Source organism: Macrobrachium rosenbergii, chromosome 55 (assembly GCF_040412425.1).
Source record: "Macrobrachium rosenbergii isolate ZJJX-2024 chromosome 55, ASM4041242v1, whole genome shotgun sequence".
In the NCBI taxonomy this organism is placed as follows: domain Eukaryota; kingdom Metazoa; phylum Arthropoda; class Malacostraca; order Decapoda; family Palaemonidae; genus Macrobrachium; species Macrobrachium rosenbergii.
The window spans coordinates 66,924,645-66,948,003 of record NC_089795.1 but is presented as its reverse complement, the minus strand read 5'-3'; the positions used below and the strand labels follow the sequence as shown (position 1 = coordinate 66,948,003).

Here is a 23,359-nt window from a genome sequence, read left to right as displayed (position 1 = left end):
AAGACTAAACGCTGAATTCTTTAGCAGACTGACCATATTAGGATCCAAAAGGCTTAAAAACCTAATCTTTAAAGAACAGTTCAAATTTTGCAAATGCACAGTAATTATAATACTGTACAATAAATGTGTGTATGTATATGTAGAGAAACTTTTATATATGTATGCTGGTATTTTTGTCACTACACTGTGACATTTTTATATTCACAAATATTAATCCACAATTGTCCTTTAATATCCAATTCACTATACCTTGGGCATAAATTACACCCAAGAGGAATTATAATTGGTAAGTGCTTCATCACCAAGGGATGATTCACTCAACAATTTCAATTCCCCTTGGGTGTAAGTTATTCCCATGGCAGAGTGAACTGGATATTAAATGACATTTGTCCTTGATGTGTTTGTGTGTGTGTATGTATATATATATATATATATATATATATATATATATATATATATATATATATATATATATATATATATATATATATATATATATATATATATATATATATATATATATATATATAAAATCCAAACCATGATTCAAGTCATGGAGTTTGTAAAAGAACTTCTATTTTTAGCCTACACATCCCTTTACACTATAAGAAGTCAATTGGCTTTAAAAAAGATAGCCATGAATATTCAGCATCAAACTGTTTGAAATACATATAAAACAAAAAATTAGGGAAAGGGTTTCAACTACTTATTTTTGCTTTACAATATTACAACACAAATCTTGACATTTTGTGTACAATAAATAAAAGATAGTCTTCGGCAAAATACTGTTCAAATACAAATACTGTAAGAAAAATCATGAAAACACAGTAACTTACTAGTACTGTACTGGGAATGATCAAGGTTCACTTCAAATCATTTTCAGTAACATTCACTTCTGACCTTAGTACAAACATTACACTATGAAACTAAAAATAAAAAAAAATGCCAGAGATTAGTCTTTTCTGCAATATAAACTTTGTACTGTAACACTTGATAACTACGACCAAGACTGAAAAAATACTCAAGTAATTTTCTGCTTCTCAAGTAACAAGCATAACTAGTAAAAAATAGTATAGTTGGCTCAATGTAGTAAAAGAAGAGCAAACAGCCTTCAGCTAAAGCAAATAAATCACAACACTTAAATTAATACTCAATCTATAACAGACTAGGCTAAAACTAAAACCAAACTGAAAAATTAAAAATAAATAAAAATAAAAAAAAATTTGTTAGCACCTTTCAAGAGTCATAAAGAGCACTTATAAATTCACTGCATTTGGTATTCACCTTTGTATCAAATATAACAAAAATATTTATTTATCTAGGGAAGACAACTATCACATTGTGGATAACTGGCCGTAAAAAAAGTATAAGGTTTTGTCAACCTTTCTTCTAACTTCGTCTCTTATCAATCATACGAAAATGTAAACAGTACCCAGTGATGACAAAATCCTCTATATGCTGTAGATGTTTGTCATTTATATTACTGTTTTTAAATTTAGATTCCATTCCTGAAAACTGACTTGGAATTTTTATACAAGTTGTCTTACATGACTGCATTCTATTCGACTAGGAAGGGCGACTTGTAACAAGCAAAATGCTTGTTTGTACAGTGATCTAATGTTAGATAGGGGCAAAATTCTTTGGATTCAGTAATTCAGCAGCCATCCTTCTTTGCTGGTTTATGGATCCATCAACTTGCTATTGCTTCTGTGTAAGTTTGTTTACTATAGAAGCCAAATTATTGCCTTTAGCTAAATTGAGGGCCCCAAGGTTGTCCAAAGAAGATACAGATGCATGGGCAGTATCAGCCTCCACTAGTGGGCTTGCAATGCCTGACAGCTTTAGATCACAAGGAGTTGTCTTAGAGGCAGTAGTAGTTTTAGTTGGTGTGGTGGTTGGTACGGTAGTAGATGGGGTGGTAGTATCGGCAGTACCACTTTGTTGTGGTGGTTGTTGCTGCTGCTTGCCTGTGATCTTCTTAAAGGAATTCTTGAGTTCAACATTGCGCAGCTTATGCACATTAGATAGATGTTTTCTCATCGTGTCTCGTGTTCGTGTTATGATCCCACAGATGATACACTTGTATGCGATGTTCTGATGTGTCTCCAGATGCACACGCATATTATATGCATTGGAGAGTACTTTGCTGCAAACAGGACAAGGGGTGGGTACTGCCTTCTTTCCCCCGTAACCACCGTCACCGCACAACAATTCATTAAATACAGGATGACCACCTGAAAGTAATTAAAAACCAACACTTAAAAAGACTACTACAAATTATCAGCCACGCTTAACTAATTATTAAGTGAAACTGATCTTTATACATTACAATTAAATGGCAAGCAAACTACATTAAGAAAAATAACTTCAATGGCAAATGTGAGTCATCCTGATTTAATGTTTGTTCATTCCAATGTATCTTATCAATATCGCATGCACGGATGCACAAGGCTACTGTACGAAGGAAAAAAATTAAACCAAAGTGGTTGTTCTCACCTTTAATGGGTCTAATCATCATACTACAAACATATCACACTGGCAGCTAACAAGAAAGTAAGCTGGCTAACTGCTATTCAATAGATCGATCAATCATCGGGTATTAGTAAGTACAGTACTTGATCTTCCTAGTTTTTATAAACATGACATTCAAGAAGACATCACAATAGTCAACATTCATATAAATTTCTATATACATTATTTGTTCTAAAAAACATACAAATGGTAACAAGTGGTTGAAACTAAACTTTCAGACAATTCACTAAGCACAAGCAGGAAGATATCAAGCAAATATTTGAGTAGAGCCTACTAAGTAAGGTCCTCATTCTTGATGGAATGTTGTTGGTGCAGTTGCTCTACTAAGGATGAGGATGTAGTGGTAGTAGTAGTAGTAGTAGTAGTTGTAGTACAAGTGGATTGATTCCAAGCACCACTAACCACTGGCTCCACCATTGACAGCCCACGATGGGGGCTGAGATCATTTCGATGCATTTTCAACACATGCTTACGAGCCGATTCGGCATTACGGAACACAGACCCACAGTGATCACACCTAGACACCTGACGCTGGTGGATAGTCCGGATGTGTTTGTATAGATTTTGCAAATTAGATATCACCTTCCCGCAGATGTAACATGCAGGTTTGTTGGTGTGACCTGAAATAAGAGAGAAGCCTTCGTCACTGGCCTTAACTTCGCAGCGCAATCCACACCATTATCACTGTTGGTGTTGACTCTTGAAGGTCTACATCAAAATCACTTGGGTAGACGGACTGCTGCTGAAGTACTTCTATTGGAATGTATGAATGGGACGAGACGGCCTTCACGGAAGACAACAATGGTAGCAGCAGCAGCAGTAGCAGCAGCAGTAGCAGCTTTCTACTACCACAAAATATCACCATATTTACACCGAATTCACAAATTTTTGGAATGCATGGTAAACATATTACATGAAAGTTTATCTAAGGTGGCCCTACAGCCCCTGATAGCCCTCTGGTTTCCCCAGCAGCCAACTTCTCCCCATGCCTCTTGCTCATGTGTACGGCCATTTGTTCTACCTCTCGGAACTTGGCCCCACAAAAGATGCACTTATGAACTTTCATATCATGTCTCCTGGCTAGATGGTCCTTGAGCGCCCACACAGAGTCCAACGTGCAGTTGCATAGAGGGCACGCGTTTCTTTTGCAACTTTCAACTGCAAAAGAGAAAAAGGACCATCAGCCAGGATACATGCCATCAATCATGACACCCTAACTCTAGGCTTTTCATAACTTCCATTCAGGACCTCTGGGAGTTCCTTCATCTTATTTTTTTATTTTTTTTTTCATTTTTGTTTTACTTTTGTTGCTTCTTCTTTGACTTTGCTTATAGATTCTGTTTTAAAATACTGCATCACAGAGGTTGTTTTACGGGATATTCCTGGTGATTGCTAAAAAAAATCATCACTGGCATAAGTTTCACGATTCTTTTTACACTGACAAAACAAGCCCACCCAAAATTAAAGCACTTCACTGTCAAAAACCAAAAATAAAAGTATATAATTATAGCAGCACAAACTAAAGAAAACAGCATTTTTACACAAAATCACAATTTATCTTTATACAACTTTATACAAGACAGTAGCTGACTGTACAAATTCCCAATTTTGTACAAAAGCTTCCCAGTACACCTAGCATAGTCCCTTTTGAGCCATATAACATCTTGTTTTTGGACCTCAAGCCTTTTGATATGTTAGGAATATTAGAAGAATTTGCAAAAACGCTCATCACACCATTCACTCATTAGTAAGTGGAAGAAGCAATACTGTTTTACTTGCTGGTACTATCTACAATATAATTTGAAAGGCATTGCTACAGCAAACCACACAAAGCATACCAAATGCAAACTTTCCAAAATGCTTATTTTGGAAAGGTTTCCAGATCTCAGACAAAAGACTGAACACTAAAATCATATTTTCATTAATATTCAGTTAGGAAAATCAATGCTTTCCAATATTAGAATTATCTTTATACATAGAATACCAACTGAGACCTGGAGAATAACCAAAAGAAGGCATGTATTTGGTGCTTACCTTGAGCTGAGGTGTCACTGGATTCTGAATGGCCTCCTCTCCACCCTGCTTGACTAGCGGGAGGTAACACTCCTGAAAGAAACCAGTTAACCTATTAGAACCAACTTGAGAGAGAGAGAGAGAGAGAGAGAGAGAGAGAGAGAGAGAGAGAGAGAGAGAGAGAGAGAGAGAACCAGTTAACCTATTAGAGCCATCTACCATCTTGAGAGAGAGAGAGAGAGAGAGAGAGAGAGAGAGAGAGAGAGAGAGGAGAGAGAGAGAGAGAGAGAGAGAGAGAGAGAGAATTTCCAACAAATAATCCTCATTATCCAAATATTAATAAAAGTATTGAATAAATCTAAAAAACTTTGCATTAAGTGTATGTAAACAAAGAATACAAAGTACAGATGTCATATACACATACATACATACATATATATATACACAAATAGAGGCAATGCAGTTTTACTTTTCCAGTACTTGTGGATTAAAACATAAACCTAAATTTACCTCTACCAATTTTAATTCACTCTGATTGGAAATATTACTCTAAAAAATTTGGTATGATAAAAAGTAATACCCCAAACCTGTCATAAGTTACATATACGGAATTTCTCAAGAGCAGAATACAAAGCAACGTTATTTAGAAAAATTTAAAAAGACCAGATACACAGACGACATAATCAGTGCTTGGCCCAGTAACAAAAATGCAAAAAATTTTGAGAGATTTAATGGACAGGTGCAATCAATAGAATTTAATATGGAGACAGAGAATGATTTTAGCCTTCTCTTTCTGGACTGCCACATTCAAAGTGTATTTGTGAGATTTAAACTGATCTACACAGAAAACTTTTACACATACGCTCATTCATATTCAGGGCAAAACTGTGAAGGTAAGGAGAGTTCACACCACTGTCTTTCATGAGCATTGTTTATGAATTTACCAATGAATCTCATTATTTACTGGTTATGTACTTTTCTTCCACTTGGTGGAACACAGTGAGATGTTTGTCTACCTAAACAGAGCCTCCACTTCCCAAAATGCTCCCTTTTATGCCTAGCATAATTCACTGTATCGTGACCTGGCTGAGTTATTCTAGTGCACGTGTGTTTTCATGAAATATTCACAATGTTTTGGCTGCACAACATTTTCTCTTTTGTATGAATGAAACTGTAATAAATTCTTGCCAAATTTCCAAATAATGAACATCATTATAAGAATAAAAAATAAAAAATTACATTATAGGCTCAGGATAAATTCCATTACACATACAGAGAGAGAGAGTGAGTTTACTTGTACACATAATTAAGAAGTAAAACATTTTCATTACAGGAAAAGAAAAGTAACTGAAATAAGGAATAAAAGCCTAAGAAAATTATTACAACAAGAGGGAAAGACTAGCTCCTTGTGGACGGGTAACATACATATATGTTCAAGATTTCGCACCATATAGTTTGAACAAATATTGTGGGAAAAGTGCTCAGATAACTTTCATTGGCTATAAATGACTAAGGCAACTTTTACCCCAACTCTATAGCTAATTGTACAGGAGTGAGCTCAATTTGCCTATAGTGTACTAACCATTACAGGCATTCCCTGGTGCCATTAACCTGATTTTACGACATCATTATTCCCCAGTTTACAGTGCTTTGCAGGAGGTGCGCCATCGAGAATGGAAACGCGAGCACACACACCCCACATAAACCAGGGATTGCCTGTATTTTGTGTCATTCACCATTAAAACATTAACTGACTTACCATTCATTTCAGATACAGTCACCACCCTACTTGCAAACATTCTGAGATAAAAACAGACAGGGGTCACAAGTTTCAAATTTTGGCAAGAGTGCATTGTTTACTTGTGAACTTCCAATGTCAAATGCTGGTCGTAAGAAATTCTCTCCAAGTTCATAACTTTCAAAGCAAGGAAAAACACTAAATTTTGAATGTTGCATGAATCTAAATTTTGTTTTCAGATTTCTACTGTTCTATCCTCCAAAGTAATTCCTTATAATCTGCATGATTTAAAAATGCAGTGAAAATAGTAATACAGTATATGACTCCAAGTTAACTAAGGAATGTAAACATCAACAAAAATTATGCATTACATATTAGAAACCAACTTACAAACAATTCAAGATACAAACAGCTGTCCAGAACGTAACTCGTTCGTAAGTAGGGTGGTGACTGTATACAGTACTGTATTTATCAAAATTAATTGCTTCTGAAAATACACACAATATAGTAGTGCATAGTAAACCTAACAAAAATGTAGCCGATTACAATAATTCTATTTATTCTTAAAAGATATGTAAAATACATAAAACGGATCATGTCAAGATTAGCAAACCAACTCACAGCAGGGTTTGCTATTCTTTACAAGAAGATTATGGGGTTCGTTATTCTTTAAATGGGAATAATTGGGTTTGCAGTTCTAGGCATGAACACTTTAGTACCAGACATCTGATCCCCAGGGGCCAGTACTAAACAAGGCGAAATATATTAGACCCCTCATGGGCCTAGTACTAAACACGGCGAAACAGCGTAGATGAATCAGTTTCGCCATGTTTAGTACTAGCCCTCATGTGGAATTGGAGTTTGGACCAGAAAGGGTTGGCCAGTCTTTACAAGGGGATCATTGGGTTCGCTGTTCTTGACATGGAGGTGTTGGGTTTGCTAATCTTGACATGAACCCATAAAACTAATCCAATATACAAAAAGACTATATACCTCCTTGGGTTTCTGTTTTAATGCAAGTTACAAAATGCTTGACATTGTGCCCCACTCCTAAACTCTTCCCTACCCTCTCTGGTATATTACTTTTACTGACAAAATTTGTGCAGTAGTATATTGCACTTAGTATAGTGATCATATTGAATTTGATATATTTGTTCTCAGTTCAGTTGTCAATATCGTGTAAATTGCACCTTGGTGATTAATCATATGAATATCAGCCTGTTTACTCTGTCACCTTCCCCCCCTTGTATATGTATACTGTAGTTATTTTACTCAGAGTTTTATTGAAAATAAAATCCTTACATAAATGTGAGCAATATGTGTTTATTAGTAAATTTAGTACACAGAACTTTAACTCAAGTACTTTATGATGGGTTTTGGATGGCACAAGAATTGAATTAAATTTCTTGTCATACCAAATCAGAACCATACATACATACATACATACACACACATACAATCATAGAACCTGGATGAAACGTTCAATAGATTTTTAATGTGGAGATATCAAAACGCTGTCATACAAAATCAACAGACAAATGCTCACAAGCCTACATGCAGTGCATATGGTGTACTAAAAATAAATAAATAATATATATACAGTATACAGATTTTTCTTTTTATATGTAATCATTTTTTCTACTCTATATTTATTCATTATTATTATTAGGATTTTAGTATATACCCCATGTAATGTTCGAGTTCTGATTCTCGCAGTAAGCCTAGGCTATGTTTCTATATATTTGGAATCAAAACATGATGGTAGCCTAGGTTATGTTAGCAGTTGCTACCATAGTCCAGTTTAAGATTCTGACATCTAAAACTTCAGTTAAACTAGGAAGTTAAAAGCTAAAATGTATAAAAAATTCAGTAAACTGTATACTCATTTCAAATCATTAAAATTAACTAAAATAAAGGAAAAAAAAAAAAAAAAAAAAAAAACTGACCTTTTTTTGTTTACAATCATTTTAATGTAACTACCGGAAGCTTGCCAAGCAACCACTGTAACTAGCAAACAGTATAATCATCATAGACTTCTATTCTTTAATCTCTCTTCAACCACTACAACTAGCTAACAATACAATAACCATTCATTTCTATTCTTTAATCTCTCTTTACCCAATACCACTATTCTTTTAATTCCATTGCCCTGTTACTGTTTCTTATATCAAAAGTTTTCAAAATATTTTTTACTCAATACCCTTCAGTATGTCATCAAATACATACAGGAAGTTTACTCCTAAATGTAAACTGCAAGTGACCACTTCTGCTGAAGCAAGCAATGTGCGAGAAATGCTACTTTGTTGACTTCGTTGTCAGGAATTCCAGAGCCTACAGTAGGCTTAGCCTAGTCGCAAGTTTGCACTTTTCCAATACAGGCAGTTTTTGGTTATTGGTGGGGGTTTTGTTCCTGACAGTGTGATGATAACCGAAAATCAGTGACATTAGCACCGATCCCTGGTTATCGGTGCCAAAAATCTAGTTACCATCGTCACAACACAAGTGCCGTAAAACCGGATTGCTGATAACTGGGGACTGACTGTATGATCCAGTTTTACGGGGCTTGTCTAGCGAATGAAACTGGCAATTTTCGGCGTCAAAAATTGCTAATTTCCACCTATTGGCACAGATAATTGGGTATTGGCGCCGATAACCGAAAAATGGCGATTTTCGGTTATCATCATGCTGTAAGAGCGGGAACCCCAGCGATAAGCAGGGGCTGCCTGTATACCTGTACAGAAACAACATAACAGTAATACAAGATTCTCAGATAAGTAAAATGGCATTTTGTATTCATTGTCTTTACTCTATAAAAACAAAAAATCTGTGGAAGGAAATGCTACTTTGACGACTTCCGTTGTCAAGACATCCAAAGCCTAGGCTTAGCCTAGTCCCAAAATCTTGCACTTTTCCAAAACTATACCTCATGTAATGTTCAACCCCAAATTCTTAGGCCATAAAACTGGTCCTTGAATACTGAACATCACACGAGTACAGGCAGTCCCTGGTTATTGGTGAACTGGTTTTACGGGGGTTGCCTAGCGACAAAAATTGGCAATTTTTTATTTCCGCTTATCGGCCCCAATAATCGGGTACTGGCGCTGATACATACCTAACAGAAAAATTGCTGATTTTCGCTTATCGTCACGTTGTCAGAAAGGAACCCCCCCGGGTAACCGGGAACTGCCAATATATACGGTATATACACAAACATATACATATATATTTGCAGGATAGGTTCCACAACCAACTGGGGAAATGCAAAACCCCCCTAAAAATGCTTATATCTGCCAAATACCCTGTACCCCTTAAACTAAATTCCTTATAACTGTCTATTTTAAAAGTTCACTGCTTAATTTAATAGTTCAAACAATAAATTATCATACTAAAACAATTTAATATCAATTCAAACAAAAATACACCTAAAACCATCATCCCAAAACACCCTAAGTCTTCGTAGATTTGCCTTTTACAACCGTTACTCTCAAGTATATATATCCCATAAAATGCTTATAACAATGATTTACCAATTTTAAAATATTAATTGAAAATATAAACAGCAAAGTATCTGTAAAATGTTTAAAACAAATGAAATAAATCTGTCTTACAGAACGTTTGACAACTAATCAAGTTACCCCTGTATACATAAGCATAGCTGTTTTCTCTGACAGTATTGAAGTCATTCCGTTTTCTTTTTTCATTGGTAAAAACAATTGAAATTATCACTAATTCGCTTTTTCGTAAAGCAACACTATTTGTTCACTAATTACTGTATGTTTTCATATTGTGTTTATGACTAAATATACATTTTTTTTTATCAAAATAATTTACAGTGTATTACTTATGCTATACCACTGTATCTGTTAAGCTCATTCCAGGCTGTTCCCCAGACTGAGCATAACAGGTTAACAATTCTCTCTCTCTCTTTTTAAGGGTAATATAAGATGTATTTGAAATGGTATTAATGTAAAGTGCTTTTGGATGATACAGCATACTGTGCAAAATCTAAAATATACTCTATTTTCATTTTATTTTCCTGTCTGCTTTTACTGGTAAATAAAATTACAATTATAATTAGCGAATATTTTACACAGTAAAACAGACTCTATCATCCAAAAACACATTACAGTAATAAAATGCCAACCTGGAACGAGCTAACAGATACAGAGTACAGTATACAGTAAACCCCATATTGGCGTTCTCGCGGTTTATGGACTCACGCGTTCGGCGGGTTTCTCTGTGGAACATATCTAGCCATCATTCATGGGAAAATTCGCCCCATTGCGGTATTTTTCACTAAGAATATTCACTAATTACTGTATTTTCATATAATTTTCATGAACAAATGCACTTTTTTTACAGGGTTTTTGTTTAAACTATCAAAAAGGGCAGTTCTAAGTGCTTTTAGTGGGGTTTTAAGTATTCGCGGATTTTAGCTATTTGCGGGGGGTGTGGGACGCATCCCCTGCGAATATGGTGGGGGGGAGGGTTCACTGTAAGTACACTGTAAATCATTTTTATCAAAAAATCTGTATTTCATCATAAAAAAAAAAAAACTGTAATTAGTGAATAAATACTGTTGCTCTATGAAAAAAAGTGAAGTAGTGATAATTTTAGAGATGCAGCCCATAGAAAAATGAAAGTTTATGCAGAAAAGTGAAAGATATGCTCCAGAAAAATCTGTGACAAAATGAAGCATGGAAAAGCGTTGTGTGAAAAAGTGGGGTAGCACTGTGTGTGTAGATGTATAATAATGAATAAACTAGAAATAATGATTACATATACACAAACAAAAAAAATTTCTGAAACATCTGGAATTTTATGGAAACATTAACAGTCAGTAAAGAAAGCTAAATGTTGAATTCCTAGATACCTGACAATTTACTGAGTTGGCCATCATAATACAACAGCCTTTGGAATCCTGTATGGCCAATGCATTGAATTTCTTAAAAACAGTCTATTTAGCATCATCTCAACCTAATGTACAACTCGGGGTATGCCCCAACAGTAAGTAAAGAAATTTGCTAAGTAACAAAGACTGGCATACAACCTACATGACAGCTTATAGTGCAATTCCATCTAAGTATTTATATTACCCTCTCCTAACTGGTTTTTTGTAATAATCATTCATTTAAAGTACTGATTTACTTATTTGAATTTATTTATATTAGCCTCTCCTAACTGGTTTTTTGTAATCATCATTCATTTAAAGTATTGATTTACTTATTTGAATTTAGATATACAACTGCCAAATAAACTGCGTCTGAAAACGTGCATGTACCTGTACCTACTTACGCTTAAAAGATGTGTAAAGTACTATATACAAAACCCATACAATATAAATATAAAAGAAATAATGTTTATTTTCAACATAACTCTAAATCGAGAGAGATGTGTGTGTGTGTGTGTTCAATCAGCTACAGGCAGTCCCCCGGTTATTGGCGATCTGGTTTTACGGTGCTTGTCTAGTGATGATGATAACCAGATTTTCGACACTGATCTCCAGTTATTGGCGCCGATAACTGGATATCAGCGGCGATAACCAGGGGTCGGTGCTATTTTTGATTTTTGGTTATTGGCGATTTTCAGCTATCGTCATGCTGTCAGGAACAGAACCCCGCTGATAACCGGGGACTACCTGTATTATTATTTTGAACTGAATGGTCATTACAGATTAAGTTAGGATAGACCTTATATGGAATAGCTGTACACTATAGGCTATGCAAGGTTTCTCCAGATATCAACTCCAGACTGTAAATATACCTCAGATACTAAATTGATTTTGTTACTTATTGGTAAAGACTGACGCAAACCATCAGTTGAGGTGTCACTATATTCTAAAGGGATGTGGTTAACTATCATTTGCATGCAATCTTTCTGTAACCAATATTTTTCATAAATATCAAGACGAATTCTCTCTAAATTTACAGTGAAAACTTAGTCTTTAAAAATATGAGGGCATCCATGTCACATTTGTCACCCAGAATTGGACTTTCCCAGAATTATTTCTGATGGTTAAATTATCTGAGGTAGTGCACCAGAATGAGCTCCATCATTAGTAATTAATAAAAGAGGCATGCTTAGATACACTACAGGAAGTGTTCAAGTTACGATAATTTGCTTTTACGATGAGGTTAGCACTTAATATCGGTACGACAATATTTTGAAAATATTTATTTCTAAATTTAAAGTGCAACTGGTGCAGGCAACAGCGTACAATCCAGGCAGCGTCTGGTTGTCATGCGACATTGGCCCGAGAGCTGGAATAGGTATTAATTCAATAGAAAGCCTACCTCATTTGCTCACTGTGTATGAAGTTAAAATAGGTCAGTGTTTATTTGCGATTTTTGCATTTGTCAAAACTCTCAAACTCAAATTTTATCAGTATGTCTGCCAAACGCCTAAATGTGTGTCCTGCTGGTTGAAAAGAAAAAGAAGAGGCAGTCTATCACTCTGAGCAGAAAATTGTAAGTATCAACCAGCTGCGTGCGGCTGGAAAGTCTGGCATGGTAATCGTGACGTTAGGGTGCATCCATCACAGTCGACGGTGTCCACCATCCCCTTAAAGACGAAACGGATAATGGATGTTATAAAGGCATCTGCTTCAGTTCATTCGACAGTTATATCAAAGAGGAGGATAGGGCCTTTGGAAAAAATGGAGCAGTTACTGGTCACGTGATGGAGGACCAGATACAGAAGCGTATGTATGCCACTCAGCCTCTTGCCCATTCAAATAAAGGCTTGCATGCTTTTTGATGAACTAAAGAAAAAATATGATGATAACCACAACAGTTTTTGTAACAGTGCTGGATGAAGGAGTTGAAATTTAAGGATACCAAAGGAGCTATTTGCTAAATCTTTAATGTCAAAACAGGACTGTCTTTACGTATGCCTCGCTACTGATGAAGAGTATTTGCTGGAGCAAGTCAAATTTAATGTGACGAAGAAACATGGTTTTACACTGTCAAGGGCATTGGAAGCAAACATAAACTTCCTGTGCATTATGTCATAAGAAAGCATGGATGACTGCAATGCTGTTCGAAGAATGGTTTGTACATTGCTTAGTGAAAGATTATTGTAGGGAAAATAACATTCTCTTCAAAAATTCTGCTGATTCTAGACAATGCTCCCAGCCACCTTCAAAACATCGGAGACATTAACGAAAATGTAAAAGTTGTGTTTTTGCCACCAAACATAACTACTCTCATACAACCCATGGTTCAGGGCGCTGTGGCTATGTTCAAAGCCTATTATCTTCGGAACACATCTGCTCGGGCTGTTCAGGCTATGGATAATGAGGAGAAAGATCACAGAACCTTCTGGAAGGAATTCAGTGTTCTGAACTCCATTATGAACATTGGAAAGGTGTGGAAGAGGGTAAAGAAAGAGTGTAAGAATGGGACTTGGAAAATTCTACTACAAGTCTATGTGAACTCATTTAAAGGTTTCGATAAGGATGAAGAGGTTGTGGAAATTAACAAAAAGATCTTGACACTTGGGAGAAGTTCAGATTTAGAAATTGATGGAGAAGATATCCAAGATCTTTGAGATGTGCAAGATGTAGAGCTAACAGCAGAAGATTTAATTGCACTTGCAGAAGAGAGATAAAAAGCAGAAGAGGAAGAAGAAATTGAAGAAGAGCCAGAGTGAATGTTTACGACAAAACCACTGGCAGAGGTTTTTGCTTCATTTGGAAATGGACTAAAACTTTTAAGTGAAATGGATGGAAACATGGAACGGTTTGCTAAAGTTGAAAGAGCACATCAAGACGCTGTTGCATGTTACAGAGTCATTTATGCAGAACGAAAAAAAATTGCACTATGCAACCGATGATGGAATACTTCTTTTAGAGAAAGACTCCAGTGGCATCGCCTTCTGCCACCCCTACCCCCACCCCCACCCCCACACCCCTTCCCCGACATTTGAGCCTCGATCCCCTACATCTCTTAACAACTATTTTCTTGAAACACCTGAACTAACAGAAATAGTACTATCTGAAGAGGAGCAAGTTGATGATCCTGTGGCTTTATCCTCCTCCTCCTCTGATTTTTAGTTATACATAGCCATGAACAGCCTGACACCGTTCACGTATGCTACCAACAGACCGAATCTTGGTGAGTACCCCTTACAGTACAGTCTGATTCTTGTTCTTCTTATTCAATTTCTTTTTGTACTGCATTATCATAAGTCAATCTGCATTGAACCTGCAGAATTAGCTGACATTAATAATTACTATACCGTATATGTATAGAGTATACTGTGTAGTGTAGGATAGGTTACCCTGTATGTATAGAGGGTACTGTTTACCCTAGTGTAGGTTAGGCTATAATCAAGATACGATTGTTTTCAACAAACAATGGATTTTTTGGGAACCTAACCCCATCGTAAGTAGGGGAATAATTGTACTTCCCTCTAAAATGGCCCAGTGAATTAAATATCTCTCTCAAATATGAAGCCATGTTAACATAATTTCTGCCTGCCTATCTGACCAGAAGGAAGGAAGATACTGAATATGACAAAAAGTTGGAAAAACTGGTCAACATGGCACAGCCCACGTAATACACAAGGTGAAGTAGCCTCCAGGAGAGTTATTTCTACAAAAGGATGATTCAGAAAATGAAGGTTCAAGATAAGGGAAAGAAAGGGATAGGAGCATCTCTCAATAAACCATCCAGCATCCCTGGCCCTTCAATTAAGCCTCCTCAACACACATTCACAAAACACAGGAGGAAAGGAAAACAACATAAAAGTCTGCATAAGCATATCCTCAAGCAAGAAGACAAATCCAAAGGAGTCAGCAACCATGGTAAAGATTGTAAGGCATTGTCTAGGACTGGATTACAAGTTTGATTTTCAAATAACCTACTTAAAGAGCTGCCTACCAGAGGTTAAGCCTCTTCTATCCCAACTTGAAAATACAAAGTGCATGCAAAAGAAAAACACCATAAATTGAGAGGCACCATACACCACTATTTAGCCTTCCTTGCAGGATCCTACATCCTCTAGTGGTATCACCTCGATGAGTTGGTGCCTTAGCCACTCTACTGCCTTCTGAGTTCCTTTACTTTTAGATTTACCATTATCATCTTATGACATGGTCTTCGCTCATACAAATGTATGCAACATATATTACTGCATGTACTTATTTGGTATATTTGTGAAATTTTCATTTTTGGATGTGCCTTTTCTAAGCTAACTCAATATTCTATCTCATCTTTTGGGTTGGGTAATTATGCTTAGCATTAGAGTAATGCTATCATTCATAACAAATACCTGCAGCCCTATTATAAGCAAAGACCACAAACCATTTCTGCTGTGGTTAAAGCGATTACGAGACAGTAAGGTTCTGCCATCACTGCCAATTCCTTAAAACTTTTTAGTGCCAGAGCCTAAAGAGACCACTTTTCCAAGGATACCAAGTTTTCTCTTTTGGGTTATTCTTAGTACAGGCAGTCCCCAGTTATGAGCAGAGTTCCCTCCCACGACAGAGAAGCAGCTGCTAACACGGCGTCACTGCTAATAAAAAATCAGTGGTAATAGTGTGAAAACCCAGCTTAACAGTTCCATTAACTGGAGATTGGCGCCGAAATTTCACTCAGCGGCACTGTTAACTGGAGATCGGCGCTGAAATCCCCACTAAAAGGCACCATTAACCGGAGATTGGAGCTGATAATCGGTTCTGTATCTTCTTAGCGCCCTGGCTGCGAAATAAGTTAACTGAGTGCTGCTAGTAGGGTTTGCCTGTTGTAACACTATACTTAATAATAGGACCAAGAGTCCATTAGTAGCAAAGGAAAGCCCACATGCATTCCTACATGTCTCCAGACCATTCCAAGAGTTGTAGCACTTCATTCATTTTCATTGCCACCAGATCATGTTATGCATGAACGCTACACTGGAAATGGTACAATTACTTGTTTAAGTGCACTACAAAGAAGAGAGAACTCTGAACACTTTGAATTGAAGCTCAGGAAACAATTCCAGCAGAATGTGATCCTTTTTCCTTACATCCTCTACACTGAAACAAAGTTCACTATGATGGTAAAATTGTCTTTGGCCTACAGAAAGATTTCCCCAGTCTAGCACAGAGAAAACCTTTAGGAGAGGTGGCTCTTTGGCTTGGTAAGCTTGCTATTATTGCGAGTTATCTGTCATCAGGCTCAAGACTCGTACTGGCAAGTAATGAACAAGTATCTGCATGCCTAGCAAGATGTCTGTCCTACAGCAACCAGTGACCTCTTGCCTGGGTATGGTCTCAGCCTTGATTTCACACATCTGTGAACACACAGTAATGGGAACTACTGGAATGCCTTTGGGAGAGAACTGGAGTTCTGCCACCATTGCAAATCCCTTAAAACTTTTCTTGGAGTCAAAACAAAAGAAACACTAAACCCACCACTGCTGACCACCCTCAAGAGCTTATATTGGATGGACCTTATTTAGAAACAGCTGTGAGGCACCAACTTTTCCAAGGATACTAAGTGGCCAATCAATGACTGGCAAGTAATTCTGTTGTCCGTAGGAAAAAAATGGCTGCTCCCCATATTGCTAACATACCAATGTATGCAGCCCTTGCTGAGGTGACAAGTTTGACATCAAGTTTAATTACTGGTCAATGGAACAGTAGAGGTTCAACAGGATGAAGTACTAATTCAATCCTTCTCTTCAGTAGAAATCAATCTGCCAGTTAATCGTACAACCATCAGCTACAAATCCTGAGCAGATGGCTCCTGGCTGTGACTCATGCCACTGTTCAAGTGAAGATTTGGGAGCAGCAGCCAAACAAAACAAAGGACTCAGAATTGGATGATTCTCTTCAATCTAACAACAAGAAAGGAAGATGAAGCAATTAGGAACGTGAGCTCCAAACAATACAAAACACTTAATTCTCTGAAGAGAAGTGAAAAGCAAATAAGAACTACAGTACTCAGACTGATCTCACTTATAAACCCTGACCATTTCCTTCCAATGTCCAGATTATGTAATACAATTATTCTGTGGCTAAAATCCATTACAAATCATAATGAACAAATCTTCTTACATGCCATTACTTATTCAGCATGAAATCCTCTTACATGCCATTACTTATTCAGCATGAAATCCAACAGAAAAAGCCACCTCCCAAAATTGTACCACCTACCTACATATTAAGAACTATTCAGACCTTTAAGGTCATCTTACAGAAATAATATGTGAGACAGACAACTAACTCCTCCCAATTAAACATGGCTTTATTCATGGGAGAACTATGGTAACTCATGTGATCAATCTAATAGACAATAATTCAAATTTTAAAGCCATGCACAGAAATCAATCCATTCTCTACTTCACCAAATCTTTCAGTGATGAGCATCAATTCATAGTATAACCAATAAACTTCAGGGGAAAACTGATAGGTGAACCAGCAGGAGCCAGACTAAATAATTTCCTCTTAAATAAAAAAAAAAAAAAAAAATTAAAATTATCTTCCAAACCAGTACAAGTCGCATTGTGTTTTCCACCAGGAACAGTCTTCTGTCTGGTTCTCTCTACAGAAACTATCATCTAACAATTCAGCATTTCAGCAACAGAGGCACCCTTGACTAAAGAAATGTTCACTGACTGCTTAGGGTTACGACCACCATTCCTACCAGCTGGCATCGTACGCAGTGCAAGGACTGAACATGTAAACTGCAGGTTGTATGGGCAATTGTATGTCTAGTTTACTTACCTATATTTCTTTCTTGTACTGTGAATATTTATTTTATTCCAAGTTTTGATATGTTATATCCCTTAACAAAATACAAGTAACCCTTTCACTTATACTCTCATAAACAATTATGTCAGTGGGAAGTGGTAGTGGCTCAAGCGGTAGGCATACAAATGTTTATACCTTTATTGCTCAAAGATGCATAGCTCCAACAATTTTCAAGGTAGACCACACAATTTTGTTTTATTTTGCAGCTAAAAAAAAAAAAAAAAAAACACACACACACACACACACTTGTATGTAGGTTAAATAAAAAATAAGTAGAAATTATGACAGAAAATTTTGTACTTATCCCCCCCCAAAAAATTTCGATAGTTTTTGTCTTTTATCCATAAGCACACCCAGGTAAATTACCTGTTAAGTTCAAATTATAGCAATGGAAATAAAAGGCAATAACTTGAAATTTTAGCAATGAAAATATGTAAAAATTAATGACAAACTAGCGTCACATTTTCTGTAAGAAAAGTGCCCGTCACCCAAGCGATAAGCACAAATGTTTATACCTTTTTTTGTTCAAAGATGCATAGATCTGACAGTTTTCAAGGTAGCTGCTCAATTTTGTTTCACTTTGCAGTTGAATGCTTGCTTTATACAATGGCATAAAAAATCTCCCAAAACAACTTTTTAGTAGGTGGAATAATGAGCAGAAATTATGATACATGAAAATTCTTCACTTTTCAACAAAAATTGTGTTAAGTCAGCACTGTAAATCCATATAATATGCACATAACTAACTTGTTACTGAAATTTAAAAATTCACCCATGTGATATGAGCAGAAAACTCCTTATACCTTTTATTGTTCAAAGACCTATAAAGTTAAGTATACCTTAGTTTTACCAGACCACTGAGCTGATTAACAGCTCTCCTAGGGACGGCCCGAAGGATTAGGCTTATTTTACGTGACTAAGAACCAATTTTCAGCGTTGATAATCCCCGAAAAAGCACTGAAATCGCCGATTTTCGGCTATCATCACACCCTCAGAAACAGAACCCCGCCGATAACCGGGGACTGCCTGTAAATCTCTGAACTGACTGGCAGTTCAGCTCACTTGGGTACTCTCTTCCTGGTCATGAAAGAGCAAAGGAAGGAAATAGTACCTCTGAGCTATTGAACAAGAGAGATGTTCAATTGCCAGACTTCTGGGCATTTTTAATTAAAGGAATGTAAAATCCTTGATTCGAAAAGGTTTGGGTGAACTCACACTGGTTTGTTCATAGTCAGTCCCTCTCTCCCCTTGCTAGAGAGAAGGAAGGATTTGCATCTACTAATCCAAATGGAGCTAGATTACAGATAGGATACTCAAGCCATCTAGATCACCTGCATGAATGCCCCTCCAGCATGTGACAGTTCGTTCACTGTTCCTCTGCTCACTGGAAGAGGAAGGAAGACAGGAGAAAGGGAGGAGGCCAGTCCCACACACACCTTTCCCTTGCAACTGCACACCTTAGGTGAGATGCAACCTGTCCATAAAGAGCTGGGTGAATTACATGACTTGTTGAGCATCCATCACAGGACCCAAGGAAAAGGTGTCCAAGGACCTTTGAGCAACATCCCAAAGTAAAAGTTGAATGCGATCTGAATGATTAAATTCCATCCTAGTACTTGACTGACAGGTTCTTCCTGAGTACGATGTACAGACTGATGTCCCTGGCCTTGAAAGATCTGGCTCGAAACGTACGGACGTCCACCAGGAAATTGCAGGGTACGCTCATTTGATCTTCTCACTAGTCAGAGAAATGACAATTTGGACACCGCTTCTTCGCCAACTTGAAGCTAATGAATAAGTCTTTGGCATTGGGCTGAAGGTCTAGTCTTTAAGGAGGCATCATAGACGTTATATTGTCATTGGAACCACAGGACCAAAGAAGTGATCACCTTCGGCACATGTAGAACGGCGAAAGGAGTACGCCTTCAGATGTAAATGGATACCAAAGATGTCTTGCATGTTCAAGGGTGTGAGAAGACAGAGCTGAACAGTGCCAACATCAGAGGTTAAACAAATTTCTGGAAGTCAAGGAGAAAAGATCAGCTGTCCTTATCTCCTGACTTTGTCGACTGACCTGTTTGTAATTACATCCATCTTGTGATGTGTCTGGTTGGCCACTGTACTGAATGTTCAACTGTATACTCATGTACCTGCACTGCAAAAGAGTAGATGTGTGTGTGTGTATATATGATATATATATACGTATATACACACATACATATATACATACACATACACACACACACACACACACATATATATATATATATATAAAACCACTTAGAACTGCCCATTTTGATAGTTTAAACACAAGAAAAACCCTGTAAAAATGCTTATACCTGAGTATTTTAATAGTTTTATCACAAAAAGTGCATTTATTCATGAAAATTATAGGAAAATACAGTAATTAGTGAATATTTCTCAGCGTAAAATACCACGAATGGGCTAAATTTCCGAAATAATGGGTAGATATGTTCCACAGAGAAACCTAATGTGTGAGTCCGCTATATATATATATATATATATATATATATATATATATATATATATATATATATATATATATATATACACATATACATATACATATAAAATTTTGACAAAGGAAAAATCTATTTCTGGGGGAAGACCTGCGTCACCCAGTGAAATGGTTCCAATAGCACTCATTTCTAGGCATATTGCTAAATATACCAGAGAAAAAAGCTATACACAATGCCGGGGTTACTACACCCGGAGCAAACACCATAACGGTGTCGGTATGCACTAGGGGTGAGCGGATTCCACTATCACAGGCCTTCATCCAATAGATCTCTCTATTCTCAAATTCCCAAACTGGGTGAGCCGCAACATGTATATATATTGTTCAATTTCTTATGTAATTTATAAGTTTTCAAGCTTTTATGTGTAAATTAATTAACATTAAATAATAAAAATAATAATCTCCCTCTCTCTTTTTTACGGAGATGAGAGAATTTTTTGGTACATGTATATGTTTATTTTTGTATAGGCAATATCTCTCTCTCGTTGTTCTCTGTCTTCGTAATAATTGATAAATAATTTCACTCTCTACTCTCTTAAGGAAGGAAAACCTTTCTCTCTCTCTCTTAGTTAGCGCTCACACATTTTTACAACTTATTATTTCTCTGTATGTCTCTAGCTGTGCAGTAGATAGTTTAAATTGATCTGATTTTACCTGTACCGTCTGCGAAGTGTGAATGTGCTAGTTTGGAAAAAAAAAAAAAAAAAAAAAAAAAAAAAAAAAAAAAAAAAAAAAAGAGAGTAATGAATTCTTACACAAGCCACAAGTTTGGTTAACCTACTGAACTTTTTCCCCTAAGCCTTTTGATTAGTTAAATGCTCATAAGCCTTATTGGTGAAATCTATCGAAATTGAGTGTCATAGGAAGCCTAATGTACTATAATCCACCTAAAAAGAAACCTGCACATCTCGTAAATATTTTACCACAGATATACTCAGAATTTGTTACTGATTTCGTTCTTATCTGTTATGATATTGTATGAGTTGTAATTATAATTATAAAAAAAAAAAAAAAAAAAAAAAAAAAAAAAAAAACTTGGTAAAATTGACGTATTTTTACGTGCCTTGGAAAAGAGACCCTGCGCAGGTTTGGAAATATTAACTTTCAACTTCCTGTGAAGATACAGAAATTAAAATAATGTTTTTTTTTATACCATGTACATTTACATATCTTCCTCTTTCCACTGATTTTTTTTTTCTTAAATTAGCCAACCTTAAAGTTTTCCCCAGTCTAGGGGTGTGCTTAACATATACTTTAGCCCAGCCTGTAAGGGCTAAACTTTGAAATGTCATGTTCACATTCCCAAGTTAGCTCAGGAGTCATAAATTACATTATATGACTGTAGTGTAAAAAGAAGAAGAAAAAATTTAGTTTCATGCAACATTCAAAATTTAGTATTTTTCCCATGCAGTGAAACTTATGAACTTGGACAGAAATTCTCAGGAGCAGTGTGTGACATTGGAAGTTCATAAAGTTGAAACGGCACACTGCCATCCATTGACAAAAATGCAAACTATGTATTTCCTATGGGGAGTGTAATATTGCAGAACATGGGAATTCATCAAAGATCAAGTAAAATCATCAAGATAATTTAAAATTAAGTATGAATATTTGATGGGTATGGATGAGTATTCTCGTGGCTGCAAGAAGAATCATGAAAATACTCAGGATAATATGGAAAGGGGTTAATTATAAGAGATGGTCATGAATTATTACGTAAGCCATAAGTTTGGAGATCTTGTTTGAAAGCCCAGCCTAGTACAATCAGCTGAAAATGAAATTCCCTCTACAAACATAGCCTAGTATTGTGTAATCTACCAAAAATGAAATTCCTTCTACAAGCATAACCTGGTACCATATAATCTACCGAAAATGGAACTCCTAGTACAGTAATATCTACTGAAAATGAAATTTGCTCTACAAGCATAGCCTAGTACATGATAACCTACCAAAAATGAAATTTACTCCACAAACATAGCCTAGTACATCATAATTTATTGTAAATGAAATTCACTCTACAAGCATATCCTAATGCAGTAAAAATCTACAAAAAATTAAATTCATTCTATAAGCATACCCTTGTGCAGTATAATGTAATGAAAGTTTAATTTGTTCATTAAGTAGATTAGTTTTATTTTTTATCTTCTTATTTATCTAACAAGAAGTTGGGATTACAGAGGAACGGTTAGCTTAATGTTATCACACGAGGTATATTTATACAGTATACTGTGATGAAATCATGTTTTGGGGACAAAATTTTAAGGGTCGCATGATACTTCGAGATCAGATGATACTTGAGTATATAAGGTAATTTCATTTGTTTTACTCTTAATTTGATAAATTTGTCTTTTATATTCATAGCATTTCACCACTGAATTAATATAATATCACTCATACTGCAATGTAGACTGGGCTCTTACAGTATGTTATTTTTAAGAACATTACCATTACTATAATCTTTTTCATTATGTCACTGATTTCTCATTTTGCCTATCATGGAAACTGCATTTCTGTAATGCAGCCTGCATTTACATCTTTAGTACATGTGGCATTCCTCAATGATGATGTGTCCACAGTATATTCATTTTTAAGAACACTATTAAAAAGTAATTATGATAATTATTTTCTGTTGTACTGGAATTATTTTATTTCTTGTATTAGTGTGGTATTTCATCAATGTTGACATTACTTTTTTTTTTTTTGTCGACTCTATTATGCTTGTCATACATATTCACCACACTACACAAGAGAATATTTCATTACTGGTGTTATTTCATTTCATCTCAAATATAATGTCAAC

At 36.0% G+C, this 23,359-nt stretch overlaps 1 protein-coding gene across 30 annotated transcripts in view; it reads right to left on the bottom strand.

The window, feature by feature from the left end:
- LOC136835369 (broad-complex core protein isoforms 1/2/3/4/5-like) overlaps positions 1–23,359 on the bottom strand; it is a 946,407-nt gene that overhangs the window by 278,982 nt on the left and 644,066 nt on the right. For 16 of the 30 annotated variants that reach the window (XM_067098828.1, XM_067098809.1, XM_067098811.1 and 13 more), the window contains one exon: positions 4,567–4,638. In XM_067098828.1, coding sequence (XP_066954929.1) covers positions 4,567–4,638 — 72 coding nt within the window. Of the gene's footprint in view, positions 1–681; positions 2,235–2,483; positions 3,691–4,566; positions 4,639–23,359 lie in introns of those variants that run through there. The other 14 variants (XM_067098807.1, XM_067098801.1, XM_067098806.1 and 11 more) reach the window with 5 other exon arrangements.